The sequence below is a fragment of the Macadamia integrifolia genome, chromosome 8 (assembly GCF_013358625.1).
Source record: "Macadamia integrifolia cultivar HAES 741 chromosome 8, SCU_Mint_v3, whole genome shotgun sequence".
Lineage (NCBI taxonomy): Eukaryota > Viridiplantae > Streptophyta > Magnoliopsida > Proteales > Proteaceae > Macadamia > Macadamia integrifolia.
This window is the reverse complement of record NC_056564.1, coordinates 5924547-5945774: the sequence shown is the minus strand read 5'-3', so window position 1 is coordinate 5945774 and position 21228 is coordinate 5924547. Positions and strand designations below refer to the sequence as shown.

General features: G+C 39.6%; 4 protein-coding genes across 4 annotated transcripts in view; 1 reads left to right on the top strand and 3 right to left on the bottom strand.

The window, feature by feature from the left end:
- Positions 1–123: 123 nt before the first annotated feature.
- LOC122086243 (pentatricopeptide repeat-containing protein At4g11690) lies at positions 124–2475 on the bottom strand. The gene has a single exon (XM_042654983.1). It carries the CDS (start codon positions 2195–2197, stop codon positions 494–496), a length of 1704 nt encoding a protein of 567 aa, XP_042510917.1. The 5' UTR covers positions 2198–2475; the 3' UTR covers positions 124–493.
- Positions 2476–4503: 2028 nt separating this feature from the next.
- Positions 4504–7011, bottom strand: LOC122086374 (glucan endo-1,3-beta-glucosidase-like). The gene is made up of 3 exons (XM_042655149.1): positions 5796–7011; positions 4990–5371; positions 4504–4827 (listed from the first exon to the last, which is right to left on the bottom strand). Exons 1-3 carry the CDS (start codon positions 6834–6836, stop codon positions 4799–4801), a joined length of 1452 nt encoding a protein of 483 aa, XP_042511083.1. The 5' UTR covers positions 6837–7011; the 3' UTR covers positions 4504–4798.
- Positions 7012–10478: 3467 nt separating this feature from the next.
- Positions 10479–11858, top strand: LOC122086047. Its single transcript, XM_042654738.1, has one exon. It carries the CDS (start codon positions 10781–10783, stop codon positions 11510–11512), a length of 732 nt encoding a protein of 243 aa, XP_042510672.1. The 5' UTR covers positions 10479–10780; the 3' UTR covers positions 11513–11858.
- A 2511-nt stretch (positions 11859–14369) lies between these two features.
- LOC122087671 (proteasome subunit beta type-5-like) overlaps positions 14370–21228 on the bottom strand; it is a 7986-nt gene continuing 1127 nt past the window's right edge. The window contains exons 4-8 of the mRNA XM_042656868.1: positions 17559–17665; positions 15224–15358; positions 15037–15140; positions 14843–14943; positions 14370–14704 (exon numbers count right to left, since the gene is read on the bottom strand). Coding sequence (XP_042512802.1) covers positions 14577–14704; positions 14843–14943; positions 15037–15140; positions 15224–15358; positions 17559–17665 — 575 coding nt within the window. The 3' untranslated portion in view covers positions 14370–14576. The remainder of the gene's footprint in view (positions 14705–14842; positions 14944–15036; positions 15141–15223; positions 15359–17558; positions 17666–21228) is intronic.

The window sequence follows — 21228 nt, the reverse complement described above, 5'->3', positions numbered from 1 at the left end:
TTTTGGGTAACAATATTTTCGTCCAATCAAAACGTACAAATAATGGACTTCCATTGCGGTGAGAGAGAGAGAGAGAGAGAGAGAGAGAGAGAGAGAGAGAGAGAGAGAGAGAGAGAGAGAATGTTGACCAGCTAAGTAAACAATACTACAAATATCATAATTTTACAGAGCCACTCAGCCTGTTCCTGCATTGCAGCTATCCAACATCAGCAAGTGAATGGGGAGAGGGATATTGTGAACAAGACAGCAGAAACTATAGGGTCTTACTTGAGAGCATATATACAATATTTGGGAAACCATTTATGGGTTCATCATTCTCAGCAACTCATTGCAGTTTAAACAGAGATGCATAAGACTCCATTTCATTATCTACTGTTGATGTTTGATTAAGACTTCGAAACTTCAAAACTTCTCAATCAAGATAAATGATAAAGCCATTCTGAGAGTAATAGTGGTGAGGCACTTGGAAGCTCTTGGTGTTTTAACTGAACATCTACGCGTCATTGAGTTTGGCTTTAGATATAGAACTATAAATTGAATCACATGGGTGCAATCCTGACTGCACCATCTTATTAAGTAGAAACTCAGCGTCTTCCCATTTCCCATCCCTGCAAAGAACATCTATGGTCAATTTGTAGCTAGCCATGTTTGGAAGCATTCCTAACTCAAGCATCTCCTTGAGCAATCTCAGGGCCCTATAAGAACTTCCTTGTTTGCAGTACCCATATATCATCATATTGTAAATCACATCGTTAGGCTGCAACTGTATCTCACTCATTGATTTGAACAGCTTTGATGCATCTTTCATATTCCCTCTAGAGCAGAATCCATGAATCAAGACACCATAAGAATAAACATCCGGCACCAGACCAGCCTTTTCCATGGAGGAGTTCACTTCCAAAGCTTTCCCCATGTTATCCCATCTAACAAAAGCATCTATGAGAATTGTATATGTTACTCTAGATGGAGATATGCCCCTCTCCTCCATTTCCCTAACAAGATGAGTAGCCCTTTCAAAATTATTAGATCTACAGAAACCTGCAATTAGAACATTATATGTAACCAAAGATGGAGATTGACCACTTGATTTCATTCGATCAACTAAACTCAAGGCCTTGTCCAATTTCCCTGCTTTACAGAACCCATCAATCAGTGTATTATATGTGATGGAATTGGGGCTCAATTTTGCCGCCTTCATTCGGTGAAGCAATTTCTCAGCCTCCAACGGCTTCTTCTCTTGACACAACCCGCTAATTAGCGTGTTATAAGTAACAACATTGTAAGCAACACCTCTCTCACGCATTTCATCAAACAGCTCGAAAGCTCTGGTCAGATTACCATCTTTGCTGTATTCATTGATCAACGAATTGTACGTATAAATAGTAGGGAAAGCGCCCTTAAGCTTCATCTCCTCGTAGAGCTCCAAGCCCTCTTTCTTAAGGCCTTTCCTGAAGTAACCATTAATCATGGCCGTGTAAGTGAATTCATTAGCAACCAAACCCATCTTCTCCATCTTACTAAACAACTTCTTCGCCTCTTCAAAATCCCCGCTCTTGCAACACCCATCGATCAAAGTAGTGTATATAACAACATTAGGGGACCAACCCATCTCTTCCAATTGAGATAGAAGCTCGAACCCCTTGACCAAATCGCCAATCTCACTGCAACCTTTAATCATTATTCCAAAACTGTAAACGTCTAAAGGGATCCTACCCTTCGACTCGTCAAAGACACGCCAGGCTCTTTCGAAGAAATTGAGTTTTAGGAGATGGGTGATAAGGTTATTGAAAGTGGTTGGCCTGGGCACAAGGCCATGCTTGATCATTTGATCGAAATGATAGAGGGCTTCTTCAGGCATTCTAGATTGAACAAGGGCAGTGATGAGTGCTTCATATAGGAGAAGAAGAAGATAAGCAGAATCCGAATTGGAATTGGCTTGTGTTAAATAAGGGTGGAGAAGAGATGGCAGAGACGAGGGAGACAATAGGGGGATATTACCAGAGAGTAACCGTAGGAGGAGGGATTGAGCTTGGGGAAGCATGTGAGAGGAAAGGAGGTGGTGCAACACGACGGATGTGGTCTCGTAATTGTGTTCAAAGCCTTCACGGATTGAGGAGTTGAAGAGTGAGAAGGCTTTGAGTGGTGGGCTTTTCACCATTCTTAGTACCAGATTGAGAGCTTGCGTCGACTGAGACATTCCTGCTGATATCTAGGACTTACTAGAGATTGAATAAAGATTGGGTTATTTGGGATCCCAGCAACGGTTAACTTCATCCAGGTCCTTGGCTGGGCAACAGCCGCCACCGTATGAAACTATTGAATCATTATGAAATGCAGCATTGGCATCTTTTTATCAAACAAAAGCAGTCAAGCAAGAAGAAATTGAAATGAGGTTACCGGAAAAAAAAAATGAATAATTTGAAATGCAGCTCATAACAAATAAGAATGCCAAGAAGCAGTTTTTATGAAACCATCAATGATAGACTAAGAACTGAAGGTTGATGAAACCCAAGGGGCTTCTTGGGCTTTCAGTTGGGGCATTTTTTTATTTTTAAATTTTAGCCAAAAGTTTGGAAGGTTCCAGATTTAACATTTTAACCTAATTGGTATTCCGGAATCCGGATGGCTATTTATTGCAAATTTTTCTCAATTCCAATGTATTTAACTACTATTTTATCCATTTAATTTTCATTTTTGATCAAATTACAACCGAGAGAGAGAGAGAGAGAGAGAGAGAGGGAAAACAAATGCAATATGGAAAAGGCTGGGCATGCTAGTCGATTACCCAGGCATGAAGTATACTAGCATCTATAGGTCGTTAGATGAAAGAGAAAAGATCTCATCCGTTAAACATTGTCTTACATAAGTTGCTTAACACTGCCGTTCCACAGTCCTACCTTTCCCCTTCCATTCCGTCTCCTCCAGCTCCCCCTCCCTTCCACAAATTCATCTCTCTCTCTCTCTCTCTCTCTCTCTCTCTCTCTCTCTCTCTCTCTCTCTCTCTCTCTCGTTCTGCCTATACATATGCCCCACTCCTGCCCGCATATCTATAGTAGAGAAGAAGATTCAAATTTGAGAGTTGAGTTGGAACTTCAGTCGAGTTAGAAAATAGAGAAAGGGAGAAATCTGAAATCTTGAAAGGTTTTCCCTTTAAAGAATCCAAAAAAAGAAAGAAATGCAGTCTCAAATTAAGACTAGAAGTAGAACATCTTGAATCTTGAAGCTAAGAAACGTTAATAAAATCCCTAAAAACAAGAAATAATACAGTCTGATCATTTTATTCTACATAAAATCCCTAAAAAAAATCTTGAATCTCAAAGCTAAGGAACGTCAATAATCTAGTCAGTCTTGGAGGGGCTGACCAATGGAGTAGAAAAGGGAGAGATTAAATTCTCAGAATTCAAAACTCTCTCAACCGGTTAGTTGCAAGGGAGCGGGGAGATAAAAAGAGAGAAGAGATTTGCTAGTGTGGTTGCAGGGATCGAGGCAAAGAGGCTCTAGGAGGGCCTGACCAGTGGAGGAGAAAAGGAAGATATTAAATTCTCAAAATTCAAAACTCTCTCAACCGGTTCAAAACTCTGATTGAACAACATCCCCGTTAATTGCAGGGGAGTGGTCATCGTTAATTGTGAGGAGAGGGGTGATTAAAAGAGGGAAGAGAAAGGGTGTTTTCCTTTGATTCAACGGTTTTGTTTATACTGATAAAATCCTACATCTAAAATACTGCTAGCACATCAGATTCCAGAGTAACCCACTAGCATACCTATCCCTCTTTCCTTTCTTCTGATGAAAAAGCAATATAGTAAAAGAAAAAGATATTGAGAGTTAACCATGCATGGCAATTCAAGAGGGGTGGAAGGGTGGAATAAATTCGATTTTCAGCTATAAATATGTTTTATTTATTTATATGAAAGAGAGTGACGTGAGGTTTATATTTTAGAATGAGAATTACAACGGTATAGTTCTATTAAAGGAAGATTTACTATGTTTTGTTGTGTCGAGGGTTTGGAGTTATCTCACACCCACGTATATAGAGACCATGTGTGAATGTAATTTCTCTGTCTTCTTCTCTGAGAGACCCATCTTTTGGGTCATTTTGTTTCTAATGGGTATCCCTCTATGAAGAGAGGATGCCCCTCATTCTAAAAGGATTGTTTTTTCCAATTGTTTCTCTCACTCTCTTCTTGTATGTGCGTATTCAAGTAATATATTATTGCTCTTCCCCTTTAGGTGCTCTTTTTGTTATCAATTCTTCTTTTAAAGTAATTCGAATCAAGTAGGAGAATTAACACTATTTTTTTGTGGAAGCCTATAACTATTTCAACTTGAAAATCAATTTGCCCTTGTCTTGATTATACAATAGGGGCATCTATGATCTTAGGGACAATATCAATATTGTGAATTAGCTCACATTCGCTATTGAAAAAAATATTATTACAATGAAAGATAAGTTTTGATTCTCTCTTATATCAAAAACATTTTTTTACATCATAACACTTGTCATCAGAGTAACTGAAATGCTTTTCAATTTCCATTTCATTAGAGACGGTATGTAATACATGTGGTCTTTATTCCCACTATAGAAATGGTGGGGAAAAATGAAATAAATAGTTTAGCCACCAAATTTTTTTGTTTTTCCTAGTAATGAACCACCCAACATAAAAAATAAAAGAATATAAGTCCACAACTCCAGATCGATCCCCAGTGGGAACGGATGGGATAGATATCCCCCTCGATGGGGGCTGATATTCTTTCCCTACCCATTGCCATGTGGGGAACGGATCCAAACTCGAATATCTCATGCGGCGTATTGACAGCCACCATGACCTGCCAAAAGAAAGGGAAAAACATCAAATTCCACAATGAGGGAAAGAGAACAGAATCTTGAAAAGAATTTTTCAATTCGGATCAATGCCGATCAATTCCAAGATGAATTGACCGATTTTTTAAAAACCATGCAAACGGGTGAAGAGAGAAAGAGATACTAACTGGGATTGGAGGTAGTGAGGACAGCGCTGTGGGAGAAGTCGCAGTTGTAGTCGTGGCGACCGTGGGACTGGTAGTAAGCGTTCATGGCGTAAGAAGCATGGGCCCTGACTGTGTTAGGATCGAAGCAGCTCCCTCCGGCCTGGATGGGCTTGCAATCCACTCCCTGGCTGCACACGTAGTTGATGTTCGCCTGCAACGCTGCGTCGCTCGCGTCAGCCTTCGGCACGCACCACTTCTTTCCTCCCACTACTGGACTTGGCCTTCCACGCCCACGTCCTCTTCCGCGTCCTCTTCCGCGTCCACGTCCTCTTCCACGACCACGGCCAGGGACACGAGGATGGGGACGAGGAACACCAGGACGGTGATGTCCACCTCGACGTCCCTGCGTTATCAAATTCCAAGAAACAAAGAAATTGGAGTTGAAGAAAGGATTACTGATTTCATTGGAGGTACCCTGTTTTGTATTCCATCACTTGCAGAAGTGGGAGAAGTGAGAGTAGTGGGCTGATTTCAAAAGATAGTTAAATGATCAAGACGAATCGATCTCCTTTTCTACTTTACCAGTAATCTTTGTTATTGGTGAGACCTCAAAGAACTTGGATCCGGTTCTTCTCCTGAGCAGTGATCAATCAGGTCAGTCTATAACGATTGATCAGTCTATAACTGCCAAGAATCATTGAATCACCAGATGACTATGGACAAGACCTTGGGATCAACACTCAGGAGAAAATCTCGATCTAAGCACCTGAGGGTTTTTTCTGCATCGTTTTGGGTTATCGTTTCCATATAATCATTTATTGGATTACCTGTTGACCGATCATAACGCCAGCGTTGTAAACCGGAGTGAAGTCGGGTTGGAAGAGACCAAAGTTTCGCTCGGCGGTCGGGCCCGGTTTTTGATTCTCATTGAACAACGCGAAGATATAAGCCTCGATCTTCCTTCCAGGCATCAAAGGGGTGCCACGACCGGAATTGACGTGCCTGACGAGACCGCCATTGTAAGACATGGCGCTATCGATGCTGACGCCAAACTGGTTGTTATCCGCCGCCGACGGCCACCCAGTCTCCGCCACTACAATGTTGACATCACCGTAGCCCAACCTCCTCATCGCCGAATAGACGGTGTCGAGCTGCGCATCGAACATATTTGTGTAGGTCTTCTTGCTGAACCTGTCGTAGACACCACGGTTCCTCTTGAAGAGCGCGTATCTTAAGGTCTGGGGGGAGTAGCCGAAATATGGGTAAGGATTGACCAAGAAGGGAGATTTGGTCTCTCTATGGAATTGAAGCATCGGAGCCAAAATCCCCTTGTCCCAACCAGCTCGGAAGCTGCCGAGGCTAGGTGTACTGGTCGGGTTGAGGATTCCCAAAGAGTGAGGCGTAGAGACCTGAATATTGTGGATCCCCGCTTGTGCAAGGGCGGCATGGAGGGTTTTCATGGCCGGCAAGAGATTGTTAATGAGATTGTAATCGAGGGAATGCAAGATCTCATTGCCGACGAGGATGCGGTTGATTTGGGTTTGGGGGTGGAAAGGGGAAATGTGGGAAGCGACCCAGGAGCGGGCGGTGGCGAGGTTAATGAGGGAAGGGATATCGCCATTGGCGATGGTGACAGAAACGGCGATTCCACTGTTAGCGAAGGCTCTGAGGTAATCGGGGTTGGCGTCAAAGAGCTTGACCCTATCGATAATGGTGTGTTGTTTGAGGAAGGCGGCGACTTGTGAAGGAGGTGGGAGGTTGTCTCCCAGAGTACCGTAGTTCACGCCGATACCGGCGTCAGAGTCATGGACGAGAAGGGCTGAGAAGAGGAAGAAGAGGAGGAGGATAGGCCCACCGTTCCTGACCATGTTTAAGGAGCGATGGGGGGATATCGGCGACTTCGAAAGAAGGGGAGCATTGAGGTGTATTTATATCAGGCAATGGTGAAAAAAATGGAAAATGGATCTATGGAGAGGATAAAAAATAGGGAAGAAGAGGATAGAGAGATTTGTGATTTTCTGTTACTTTGTTTCTGTTTAGGGGAGCAATGGTGGAACGAAACAAGTGGGGGGAAGTGGGCTACTTCATGGAGGAGGCGGGGTTCAGCAGCTTCTGCTAGATTCATGGTTTGTTTACCTTAAATAGTTATTCGATTTTATCCTAAGAACAGAAACGTTATCTTGTTTCTTTTTATTTGTTTGGATAATAGAGACGTTATCTAGGTTTGACCAGATATGACGTCACCAGCCACATCATCTAAAGTTGGTGCCAGGTGGAATACTGTGGAGGAGGGTATGTGGAAGTTTGGATTTTATTTTTAAAAAAGAATTTATTTAAGTCAATTCTATCGGATGGGGATCAGTCACCACAAAACCCGATATGATACAGGTATGGATCGGCAAGATTCGGCCTATATTGGATAATTATGCCTTTGATTATCCTTAAAAATTGGATTTTTCACGGTTTTGCTTAGTCCAGTCCCATCAATATGGGGTTGGTCTGTTTCGATTCTGATACAGATAGATGGATATGGACAATTCGATACTAATACCTAAAGCCATTGGATAGAACCTACCATTTCACATCTATATTTGAAAAAAAAAAAAGTAAAACATTGATAATTTTTTATAGGGAAAGGCATAGGTATGCCGCTAATATCAAGTATATTAGCGGATAGCACCAATACGATCACATGATGGAGTATTATTCAGGAAGGATATGATGGTCATTTCAAAAAAAGGGAAGAGATAAATAAACACAATGGGTGCTAGAATACTTGATATCGGTGGCATGCCCAACCTTTTCTCTTTTTTACATTATTTAAATTATAAGTAAAATATGATTTTAAAAGAGTATTTATCCATGCAAGAACAAAAATGCGACATTTTTGAAAATCACAAGATAAATCTACATCATCCTTTTTTTTTAGTTTTTTTTTTTTCCTAATTTAAATTGAACTTACAATTGTACATATGCATGGAATATTTGTAAGATATTTATCATTACAAAAATGTGTTGATTGAATTGCATACTAAAATTTAACATCATCTGTCTACATGATAGAATAGATATTCTATGACATTTGAAAAATAAAATATTTTTTATAATAATTATAATTTTTATTTTTTAATCACTCTATTAAATAACCATTCATTATTTATTTTATTGTTTATTTTGTTATTTATTTTATTTTTGACTTGTCTACAAGAAGTCCAAATCCCGATTCCGGACTGGGCTGGGCCCAAAAATAAGAGGTTTCTCTGCTCCGATGATATAAATGCCCATATGGCCCCAAATAAGAGACTCCTCCTGAAGCCCTACACAAAACAGAGGCCGTAGGGCCTACCGAACAGGGCCAAATTCGATTTCAAAGGAGTCTTGACTCTGGCATCAGGATCCTCTCTAATGCCCCAACGTGCCCAACTCGATTAGCGGACTTAAGGTGCATGTCAGGTCCTTTCAGTCGTTATTGCGCCGCTGGGCATGTTGGAGAGAATCCAAGCTCTCTGATTCTGACCCCATCAAGCGGTAAAAAGGTCATTACCCAGTGTTAGTCCCATTTAGGATCCGCATCCTCTCCTTAACGCCCATCGTCCAGGTAGGGCCATAATTACCTAGGCAAGCACCACGTGGTGAGGCAATGATCCAACAATTTGAAAAAGGCAAGGAGAATGAGACTAACAAAAGCTTGGAGAACGAGGCATCAAGAACCGTTGGCTCATCGCCTCATCACGTGACGCTCACCCAAGTAACTATAGGCAAGACATAGACGATAATTACTAAGGAGAATAGCCGAATCCTCCCATCTATCCAGAGTCCTATCCCGAGTCCTGGGAGGACAGCCCTAACCTTCTATCATTGCTCATGGTGGTTGTCCCTTATATTTTCTGAATGCCCACAGGGTTTATCGAGCCTCAGTGAGTTTATCAGGTGGGGTAATAATAAGCCTTAAATAATGGGAATCTCAGAGTAAAGGCACTTTTTTTTTTTCCTTTTCTTTTGACAAACCAACTTCCACGAAACCCATGGCGATGACAGTTGAGGGATGGCCAGTCTGCAACGTATTGGGCGTCAAGCCTGGGTCATGTAGTCAATAGTGTATAATTGCAACGGGTCCTACGGAGGCTATCAAGTGGAGTCTTCTTTGTTGGAAGTTTGTTTATCAAATTCATATTTATATGATTTATACTTTGTTAATTTGTATGATTTTCAATTAACACTAGGATAACCTAGTGATAGTAGCTTTTAGTCGAGGTGCGTGTAAACTGGCCCAGACACCTTGATTAAAATAAATAAATAATCTGTATGATTTTCACTTGTATAATGCACTCCGTAATAATCTTGTGCAGTCTCTTAATAGTTCCATATTTTTCAATTTTGTTTTATCGCTTGATGAAAATGAGACCTTGTTGGGGTAAAAAATGTTCACAAAATTTCAGTTTCATCCAAGCTATCATATGGCAGATCTACGTGTCCATTGAGAAGATCATTTCCTTAACATCCTTGTAGGATAATTAGTTCTCTAATCTAATATCACTAATAGTAAAGAGATCTTGTGTCTCCCTTGTGCCATTAATAACTGTCAGAAATATGATTATATATGTGTTCCAAATGCATAGCTTAATCATACAAGTGCATTAATTAATGATACAAATTCCAAAAAGAAAAGATAACTTAGGTAGAAAATTTGTTAGAAGAAGTGGCAACATCATAAGATATTTCGTCAAAATGTGGAAGCAATCAAGTATGCCACACTTCCATCAAACAAGTATTCCACACTTTAATGATTAGTCTTAGATTTAATAGTAGAGATAGAAAAGTTGTTAAGCATACAAAATTAATAAAGATAGAAATTGACACAATATAATAGCCCACAATCTTAATTCTTAGATCACCATTTTCAAATAAATAATTATAAAAAATTAATCCCATAAAGTGGTTTACCCTTTAACTGAAATTAACAAAATATAACATCCAAGATCTTATTTCTTATACCATCAATACCAATTAAAAGGCTTCATAGTATGAATACAATCAATACTTTAGTTGTTGAAAAGAAATATCTGATGCTCGTGTGTCTATCAAACAAGAAATGTCATATAAAAGTTTTGACAACAAGTTTATAAAACATGGCATCAGATATTGTATGGATCATTATCAGTATCAAATATATAGGTGGGCTATCTTAGATCGCATTAGGCCATCAAAAAGCCATCTTTTGATAACAAAAAAACAAAAAATCCATTTTTGGTTGATACAGTCAATACGTATCACTATTCATATCGATATACAATACAAATTACCAAAAAAGTAATTAATAGAAAACTTTCTGTTGATGAATTTATTTTTTTATGTATATTAGTCATAATACAAAAATAATTTCATAAAAATATAAACCCACGTGATCATTGAAGAAAAAAATATTAATATAGATCTACAAAGGAATTGTGAGATGGTATAAGGAAAACTTGCCCACACCGTTTAATCCTTTTAACTTTAGGCTGTCAACAGCGTACCTGTCATTAAGAGAGGGGAAAAAAGGCAAGTACGCACTAGAGCATCAGATTGGGTATCTTCTCACCAACAGAGAGAGAGAGAGTGTGCGTTTACACTGAACGGCAGATTGGTTCTCATCTCAGAGATAGAGAGATCAACAAACAACAACAACAACAACAACACATCACCCAACCTACGAGCCGCAGATCGATTTTGTTATCCCAACAAACCAAAGACAAGGACCCTTTTTTCTCCATTGGCACGGCAACCGCCGCCGCAACTAGAAGCTACAGAACGGCAGAACCCACAGTAATCGATGGGAGAGAAGGAGAAAGAGAAGAAGAAACAGAAGCACAAAAAGGATAGCAAGTCCTCATCGGATCCCTCTTTCAAACCTACTTCCGACGTGAAGGGTATCCGTTTCGGCGGCCAATTCATCGTAAAATCCTTCACCGTCCGACGCGCCGCCCCTCTGGAACTACTCCGCCTCCTTGCTCTGCCTCCCACCTTCAGCAACAACCACCACAACCACCCCTATCACCACCATAGCCATCATAGTAATCGTCACAGTAAGCAAGATCAAGGACACCAACAACATCAAGCCTTGTCTTTGCCCTTCCCATCGACCACAGCATACCTACCGACCAACTTCACCATATTGGCTCACCACGCATGGCACACTCTCACTTTGGGGCTGGGTACGAAGAAATCCAAAGTTCTTGTCTTCGTCTTCGAATCCCAAAGCTTGAAATCCGGTGTTGATCGGATTTGGCCGCCGGAGATTCCCCTGGGAGAAGTCAACAAAAAGCTGATTAGGGGACTCACCGGTTGCGAGATGGCCCGTTTCAAGTTCCGGAAAGGCTGTATCACCTTCTATGTCTATGCGGTCCGTCCAGTGGGTAGCTCAGGATTCTTGTGTGCAGATGATCTCAGCACCATTCTTCAATCTGTCGTCTCTCTTAAAGATTTCTTGGATCACACCGCCATGCTCGCCTTGCCCAGCCAGAGGAGCATCAATTACTCCCCTCCTGTCGCCATGGCTCACTAGCTAGTCTAGCCCTCATACTCTTTTTTCTTCTCTTAATTTTTCTGGGTTATTTACTTCCAATTAGGAAAAGAAAATTCATTTTTGGAGGTTCGCTTCTTCCTTTCATGAATCTTGATGTGGGGATCAGGTATATGGGATTGTTGATTGTTTTTATTTTTTCTTCCTTACCATTTTTATTTTTAATTTCCCTTCAAATTTTTGGGTTGTAATTCAGTTTCAGAGAGAGAGAGAGAGAGAGAGAGAGAGAAAAGGGAAAATTGCTGTACTCAGAGAGAGTGGGGAACCATAACTCTGTCATATGTATGTTAAATGGTAAACTGCCAGTTCTCATCTTTTATTTGTTTCAGAATTTTCCCATGAGTGCATTTGCAGCTAAACTGGACTTTCAAGTTTAAAACAAGTTAGAGAGAGAGAGAGAGAGAGAGATGTAGTTGGTTCACTTCATGCCTCATGGTGCATGTAAGGTAGTCTTGGCCTGGGAACTGGGAAGGGTTGTGCAGACATGTAGTGTAGACTACTTCTTGTAGTAGTAGTAGTAGTGGTGGACTTGCAACTTTGTTTTTTGTTTTTAATTCCCAAAAGTCCAAAACACGATTCCCGTAATTGATGAGAGATGCTGTGTTCCCTGCTTAATCGTCGTCTTATACGTTACGAGGAAGAATCACGTGGTCGTCAATTGGTCACAGCGTCTCTCAAGACTCAAGAGTCTCCCCTGGTGTAGAAACTCTTCTTGGATCGGGGATTGCGCTTGACCCTTTTTCTGAACCCTAACCCTGTATTAGATTTGAGGTTGATGGGAGGAGAGGAGACCTGGAAAGTTGAAGGTGGGGTGTGTTTTTGGGAGGGGGTGCGTGGTGGGTTGGTTGAATAATGGATGGGCCACGGTGACATGATAAACTTCCTAAAGAGAAAAGCTGTTCTGTCTCGCATCATATGCAAAGCTAAAGCTTATAAAAGTTGGAAAAGTAGAGAAGACTGGGCCACTGGTGTCTGGCGGGCCACCACTAGAAGGCTTCCAGCTTCCCACTTTTCTTGCTTTATTTTTCCTCCTCCGCTTCATGTCTTCATTGAAAAGCGACCTTCTTGGTCTCTCTCTCTCTCTCTCTCTCTCTCTCTCTCTCTCTTCTGGGCGCTTCAGTTAATCCAGCTAGAAGCCAAGGATTAAGAAGAACACGGGCTCAACTTTAGTCTACTCCATGAATCAACAGCAACTCTGCATGCATTAATTTAATTGCACCACCAGCAACACCAACCCCACCCCCAAACTCTCCAGTAACTTAAAATGGTTTAGAGATGCCAAAGTGTCTGGTCACGGGTTGCTTCCTCTGGTTCACATCTAATCCTCAAAAGTCTCGGATGATCGATGTCCAACAAATTTCCCAACTGCTCTAAATTGGAAATTACTCTCTCCCCACTCCCGCCACTGTTAGTTAAAAAGCGTTTAAAACGCATTCCCCTTTTTTTACCTTTTAAAATGCGTTTTCTCGCATGCTATTATACAATTCAAAAAAAAACGAAAACGGCAAAAGAATCCATTTTAAACAAGTTTTAAACGGCCGTTTTAAACGCATATCCGTTTTTTAAGGGTAAAATAAGAATTTTATTTAAAAAATTAATTAATTAAAAAAAATCTATTAGTGAAAATGAAGAGTGAAGACAATATGGTACTTGGTTTTTTGTTTTTAACTTCCATACTATCTATAGGAAAAAAATCTCATCTTTTTATAGCCCATTGAGTAAGGAAAAGCTAAAGCTAGCAACATCTCATTTTCTTGTAGCCCATTGGGCTATTTTATCTTGGGACTCCTAAAGCTTTTGGAATATTAGATGCATGTATACAAGTAATAATCTCTCAAATTGCATGAGTATATTATCGTTTTTTTGGTTTCGTTTACGTCCGTTTGCCGTTCCCTTTTTTTTTACCGTACCGTTCATCGTTTTTATCTGTTTAAAACCCATACCGTACGTTTTCGTTTTTTTGCCATTCCCGTTTTAACTACCAATGCTCCCGACAAGAAGCAATAGACCCAGCAAGGAGTAGTAATTAATAGTTAGTCTCAATGTAACCCCTCGCAAAACAATCTAGCATGGTTCAAAGTTGCAAGTTCAAGATATTTATTCATCATGTAGTTAATTGATGAAATTGACTGAAGTGCCACTCCCCACCACAAAGACCTCTCTCTCACAAGCCAATAGATCAACCCGACTCCCCACAAATAGAGAAGTTCCCATTAAGAAATAAATGGCTGAAAAAATACAAGGGAATATGACAATACATGAGTGTATAACCTCTTACAAGATTGAAATTTAACATGTGGACATTTTAAACCATGCCCCGTATAACCATACAACTGAAATAGCAACATGACCTCCCCATATGGAAAAACTTGATGCCTGTTTGTTTAGGCAAATTATTTTTAGTTTTGAATGATGACAATCTCTGCTGTCCTCCGTGCTCCCATAAGGTTCTTGGAGCAAAGAGAGATGTGGCTACCACTGTTATCATCACCCCTTCATCCATAAGCATTCTGTGCTTATTCCAATAAAAAATAAATAAAAAACCATCAACAGTTCGCATGTTGATTTCTGGACAACCGACCACCCTTTTTTTTTCTCCTAGGGTTTTCAAGGCTTTATTCTGCCACCTGGCCAACTTTGTTTAGGGCTAAATTTTGAAACTTGAAAATTCCATGTAAAATTAATTTTTCAGGTAAAACTTGTGAGAGAAAAAAAAAGAATTTACCTGGAAACAAACACAGCGTAGAGGGGAAACTCCAACAACAAAGATTGGAGTTCTAAGCCCGATACAGGTATTGTGCACTTATATCCTAATACTCCAGAAGCACAGAGGACTCTACGAAAAAGAAAATAATCGAACTCACTGCAACTGAAATTTGAGGAAAAATTACAGAATATAGCTCTTAAGGCACTTTCAAGTAGCAGTCAAAATAACATGCATTTAAGAGTTATAACCTACTAAAATGTATATGCAGCTTCAGCTATTTCTTGTTATCAAAGATAGATGCCAAATCTAAACCAAGATTCCGGCAAACCACCATCTCATTCAAGCCCCTGAGACCTCAATCATTTCCTGTTCAACAGCGCCTTGGACAACCGGGTAATATTTATAGTGGAGCTCTCCAACATCATCACCAAATAGTTTCTTCCATCCATTTGCTCCAACATAATAAACTGATTCATGCAAACAAAAAGAAAAACAAAGCTTACTCCCACTTAAAACTCTAATGATAGGTAATTAATAGAGAGTGTGTGTGTGTGTGTGTGTGTGTGGTGGGGGCTGGAAGAGAGAGAGAAAGACAGAGATCAGACCGCTAGCAACTCCACCACTAGCTCCATCTCGAAATGTAGCATGGTAAATGCTTCGGCGAGCCAGTTCTGCAGCTTCTTCGATAGACATATCATACCGGTAGCTGGTAAAAAAAGAAAAAAACAATTATGACAAATATGACAGATCAACCTCCTAAGAAATGACCAGGCAACAGAGAAACAAAGAAAAGGCATACCCATTATCCAGTACACCATAAGCATATGGGGAACCAGAACCAACAGAAAATCGTGTTCCCTTAAGTCTTCCTCCTTCACTATCCACGTAGTATAATCCAGGACCCTAAAACCCAACCAGAAGATATAAATAGGAAATTCAAATGGGAAGAAATAAAAACTTATGAGATAGATGGACAAAATTATTACAGTCTCGTCCCATCCAGCAATCATGGTCCCAACAGATAGACCCATTCCACGATATGAGTACAGTATATTTGCCAAAAGCTTTGAAGCCCCAGCAACCGAAATTCTTCGCTTGTTTGCAAGCTCATGCAGCCGGCACTGGAAACAGAAAAATTGAATAAAGAGCTTCCAAAATTTAAGAGTATAAGACTATGATTTGTAAGTTTATGCAGCCAGCGAAGGAAACAGAAAAATGAAATCACAAACATACATATGTAAAAAGTATCGACTATGTAGCCAAACCAGCACATCCATCAGCTATTATATTACTGAAATATCCAGCGTCAAGTAAAGGGGTACAAGCTGCACTCACAGTAAATCCTTGGGATTTGGATCCTCTCCAGCCCGGGGTTTGTGGAGAGGATCCAAATATCATGAACAGAAAGTTCAGAACCACCAGTCCACAGTTTGCTGGATTCCAACCAAAATTTCCAATGTAACAAGTCAATCTGATACAGCAGTGGATTCACCCTACAGTTTTGTCACTCATAAGGGACACAACTCAGGCCAAACATGAAATAATCCAGCTCCAATTTGAACTAATATAGTGGGTGATGCAGTTTGGCGATGGATCTAGCATATCTTTTATTTACTTTCCTTTTTTAGAGTTAGAATTAGTATGGTAGATTTTTCATTGAGTGAGAATTTTATTTCTATTTTAAGTTAGATGCAATATTTGTTTCAAATAGGAAAGTAAGTCTGTTTTCAGTCTTTAAATAGGTTTATTGAACTCAACTGAGATTGATAGATTTGAAGTTTTTTGAAGAATTGAAATTTGGTATGAAAACCATGGCTGCTGTGAGCTGTTTTCCCCCTCCCTGACTCTCTCTGAAACCCAATCCTCTACTTCTTCTTCCTAATCCTTCTTATTTCCTGCTGTTTATTTTCCTGATCTGAGAAAACTCTGTTCTGGGCGGTAGGTACATCCCTATAGAGGTTGATCGATCTCCCTCAAGGTAGACCAGTGTGGGCTGAAGTTTTGATCGAAGATTCCCCCTCCTCAGGAGACATTAAACCCAGAATCTTAGCCGCAACAGATCCTTCTACTAGGAGAATCGAACCCAGGTTCAGACCTGGTTCTGTACCTTGCGACAACTCTAAATAGCAGGGATTTCTGTATTTCTTTGCATCTGTTTTATAGACTTTTCTGTCGGAATCATGAGGGCAGCAAGTGTCCAAGCATTGCCCAAGATTTGGGGCTGAATCAATGACCTTGAAAAGAGCTCTCACCACCGCCAGTTTTCTCCTCTTGTCGCTGGTTCTAAGTCTATCGTGAGTGCTGAAGGTTGAAGAAGTTGATTCCTTAAAATTACAAGGACAATTATCTATATTTACAAGAAAAACCTGTCTTAAAAATTGTGTTCTATTATTTCCTCCCTTACTTTAGCAATTGCAGAATACCCCCTATTCTAATTTCCTATCTCAGTTACCTCGGTCACTTGTTATAATTTCCATAATGCACCTGGTTGTTTCTGAATTTACAATATTGCCCCTCAATCATTAAATTGAGATGTTTAGTCATCCTTATGGGCCTTAAGCGATCCGATTTCCATCCTTGGGATCCGGATCCGCATCAATGGGTCAGACCCTTGATTAGGAATTCAACTCAACAAAGCCACTTCCCAACTAAATGGAGTCTGCAACAGGAATCCTCTGCTCATACTAATTCAAAAGTTAACAACTCCCCAACCCAGTCCTAGCCTGGCCCGAGTTGCACCCTTATCACTTCTCTTCCACATCTTAGAGGATGTGATACAACATATAGTTATAACGCCTTAGCCACTAAACTAGAACCCAGATTCACTGGATTCAACCTGTAGGAAAACAATTGATTTGCACATTCCAATCCCTCCCAGGCATGTACCTCATGTCTGTCATCACCCAAAAGAATAAAAGAGCTCCCTAGACTGAATTCATAGGCGATGTGATCCACACTCCACAGGACATAGTACCGAGCAAAAAAGAGAGTTCTCCAGAAAATATCAAACCAAAATCTGAACGAGAAATATTATCCAGCAATCTGAATCCATTTAAACTGCTCTAGAAAATTGGCCAAAAGCACTACTAGATCATTAGTTAAATTCTATTGCTTGTTCCACATGAGTGTTGTACCAGATAAAAGCAAAGAAATATAAGAAGTGCTGGGAAGAGAACTTAGGACACTGAAAAAGTTTTGTTGCCAACTCCTTCAGAATATCAAACCACTCACCCCATCAAGAGAAAATATTACCACTACTACCATATTTATATAGCAGCTGGACATGCATTAAAAAAAAAGACGAAAGGTGCAGAAAGCTACCTTGATGCCCAAGTTTCTATGCCAAAATTGGCAGTCAGCAGCGCCTCCCGCCATAGTTCCAAGCATGTAAGGATTAATTTCAATGATTTTCTTAACAGATTGTGATGCTGTGAACGTTAAAAAATAACTGGTGAGTTATATTTGCCATAAAAGATTCAGGAAATAGAATAAATAGTTGTGATGCTTTGAACATTAAAACATAACTGGTGAGTTATATTTGCCATAAAAGATTCAGGAAATAGAATAAACAATCGAACAAGCCATATCATGCATTCATTTTAGAGAGCTTACCATTCTAAAAATGGAAATATTAACAACCTTTTTTTTTTCAAATATGGGTCAACTTTTACGACATCAGGAGTCGAGACTTGCAATGTTTAGATGCATTATTTCATTTGAAACACATGGCAAATAACAATGCCCACTAAGGCCCTAACCAGGCCAAAATCAAAAGGGACGGAAGGGCCTTTTGGAGGGGTTTACAGCAGGTACAAAACCCTGCTATTTTATGTGAAAAATATCAGGCACACATCAAAACTCATTATCACTTTCCTTATGAAAGCATATGATATCAGCATAGACAACTTTTACTACTTTTCCAAAGAATGTAAGCCTTGGATGCAAAGCATTTAAGTGTCACCAGGTGTTTTGTCACTCTGAAAGTTTAGATGCAGATGCTGCCATATGATAGAAATAAGCACTGAAGAAAAATTGGGAGAATTTCATTTTCTCCCCTAAGGTTTACCCATTGTATCATCATATTGTCCCCTCGAGTTTCTTTCACTTCTACCCGAAAAAGTAAAACCTTAACATCAAAAACTCCCATGGTTTTTTAAATGATGCTTCTAACCTAATTCAGGTAGGCCCTTCCCCTCCTCCCATCTTGCATGCATCACGTTGTAATTTCCCTCCATTTTTTTTCACAACCATTGAAAACAATAATGCCAAACAACCCATGATGTACTATGAGGAACCTCAATCAAAACTCTAAAGACAAACAGAATGAAACTTCGTCATGTATTTTTCTACACAAAACAGACAGTCATATAAAAGAAAGTCAGACCTGATTTTTGCTGTAACTCATCAAAAAATGGCCCACTTCTGCTGTTAGTAGTAAGAAAAAAAAAAACAGATTTTTCTGTACAACCTCGACAGGTTTCAACTCCATATGGACATCCACAGTCTTCCCGTATAATCTTGACAAGGTTTTTTCAGTTCGAAATTCAGCATGCACACACCTTTTCATAGGGCTAAAAGTATAATCCATTGAAATGCCTCCATAGGAGATGGAACAGACTTCCCACACCTTGGAAATCTTGTATGTTGTCATCTTCCCATTACAAAGAAATGAAAATGCAACAGATTAATATTAAGACAAAATTAATCCAAAGGGACTGGTACATTGATCAAGATGGTTTCCATGGAGAGAGAGAGAGAGAGAGAGAGGGGGGCAGCAAGTGAGTGAATGGAGTGAAATTTTCCCTTTGTTTTGGTGTGCCTCTTCCTATTGATGGTGGCCAGTGTGAAATTAAGGAAAAGGAGAGCCGGATAAGTGACACAGTGGGTGGGTCCCACTTGGTTGATAGAAGTTAAAAAGAAAAATGTGAGAGAGGTCCACAAGGTTAGATGTGTCATTTCAAAAAGTCATGGGATTTTGTTATATGCTAGTTTTTTGGGCAGCAAACATAACTTATCCCATAAACACAAGAAAAAGCAGTGAAAACTTTTACAAAGTATTCCCACTTTTGAACCTCACCCTCCTCATGAATCTAATTTTGACTTCAGGACTCAAATACATAAAGTAATTTTAGGGCCACGCCGGCCACCAAATACTATGTTTGAAAACTTATATAAATAAAAAAATAAAAAATAAAACTGGCAATCCAAGAAACAAGAGAATTTAATAAACCAAGACACCGTTTCATAACTAGACACAGCAGAAACAGCTTTTCACATTTCCGAAAACAAAAACAGATTTTTTGGTGTTTGATGAACCTGTTTCTCGAAACGTTTTTTGTAGACTTAATGCCACTAAAACACCCAATAGTATCATCGGATGCCCAAAAGGGAGAGAGGATTCGGTTGCCCCTTTTTAGGTTTAAATAGTTGAGAGATTTATCGGGCACAACAGCCTTTTTTTTCTCTCAAATTCGTTTCTAGAAACGACGAAACAAGTCAGACTTGTTTCGTCAAAGTCGTTTCTAGAATTGTAAATAGGCATAAATTTTGATTTACGTTTCTAGAAACGAGTGAAACGGAACAACTTTATCAAACGCTTTTTAGGTTGTTTCTCCATTTCTGGGAACAAGAAAATGCAGAAACAGCAAAAACGGAACGTTGTCAAACGGTGCCCAAGACTTTAGACCAACCCAGCCAACAAGTGCAACCAGCTCATCTAGATAAAAGCTGCTCTGAAAATATGGCGACATAGGCCATACTTGCATATGTATAATTTTGTTCCTAAGTACCTAGCATCAATAAGGGTGTAACAAGTGCAGTTAAGTGTCAGATCTGACTTTAAGGATTTTACGAGCTTAAAATGTATATTACAAATATGTGAAATTGAAAAATATGCTTGTACCAAGAGCACCAAGACTTGGCATGACAGCACTCAGATATTGAAAGCCCACCAAAATCTTTCCCCTTTCTAGATATATTCATGTGTCAACTAACTGCAAAGAAAGGGGGCACACCAAATAAAACTGCAAAAGTACGCATTTGAAAAATCTTCCAGCCATCCTTTTAAAAAAGGTTATCTACTCATGTTGCACAAGTATGTGAACTTTGATTATGCACATTGTCTATGGGCAGTTTCAAGTATACAACAAATAAAATCAAGTATCTACGCTTTTGATACTGCAAAACCAGTAAAGATGAAGAGAACACAAATCACGAGCACTCAACAACACTGCAAGCGTCAATTACTAAATTCAAGACTTGAGAATACTTATAAAAAAATAAATAAAAAAAAAACCCCAATGCGCGAGACTCAATAATACTGATACCTAGTTAAATATTCAAGAATGAAACTAAGACCGTGTATTAACTTAACGTTTCTTAATGTAATTACCAAGAGATAAATATTAAAGCAATATTCATCAAAACTTAAAAGAATTTCCACCTAAGACTTATAAGGCTTTGAAAAAAAAATATGGTACTTCCAACATATTGTGGAGAATTTAACACTAATTATCATACATCATTTATCACAATGTAGCACTACATGTATTTCGGATCTTGCAGACACCTGCCCAAGGTTTTCTTCAGCAAAAACCTAACTTATGTTTCCTGTTACGATATTTAGCTGGAACTAACCATTAGCATTCAGTGTTATAAGTGACATTATTAAGTGACAATAAATGGGAAAGTCAAAAGAGATCGGCCGGTGATTTCTGATTTAGAACAATAACTGCACAGGTGAGATGTGATATGTACAAATGAAGCGCTCCAAAGGACATAGAAGACCAAAAAGGGACGCTGGCAGAGATGGGTAGACCAAAAAGGACATAGGTGGAGATAGGAAGAAAGGATATCAGGACTAATGACATAGTAAGAGTTGTGACCTCAGACTTTGTGGAATGGTAGAACAGGATTTTAGTAGATGACTATATGTACTATGAGTGAGGGCTTGGCATTTGAATCACATGATAGAACCCACCCCCCCCCAAAA

Bases quoted from the DNA above. Each gene is read 5' to 3' on its own strand.
- LOC122086243 (XM_042654983.1), bottom strand. From the start codon at position 2,197: ATGTCTCAGTCGACGCAAGCTCTCAATCTGGTACTAAGAATGGTGAAA.
- LOC122086374 (XM_042655149.1), bottom strand. From the start codon at position 6,836: ATGGTCAGGAACGGTGGGCCTATCCTCCTCCTCTTCTTCCTCTTCTCA. The intron at 5,372-5,795 runs GTAATCCAATAA...TTGATAACGCAG, and splicing joins GCGTTATGATCGGTCAACAG to GGACGTCGAGGTGGACATCA. The intron at 4,828-4,989 runs GTTAGTATCTCT...TTCTTTTGGCAG, and splicing joins CCTCACTACCTCCAATCCCA to GTCATGGTGGCTGTCAATAC.
- LOC122086047 (XM_042654738.1), top strand. From the start codon at position 10,781: ATGGGAGAGAAGGAGAAAGAGAAGAAGAAACAGAAGCACAAAAAGGAT.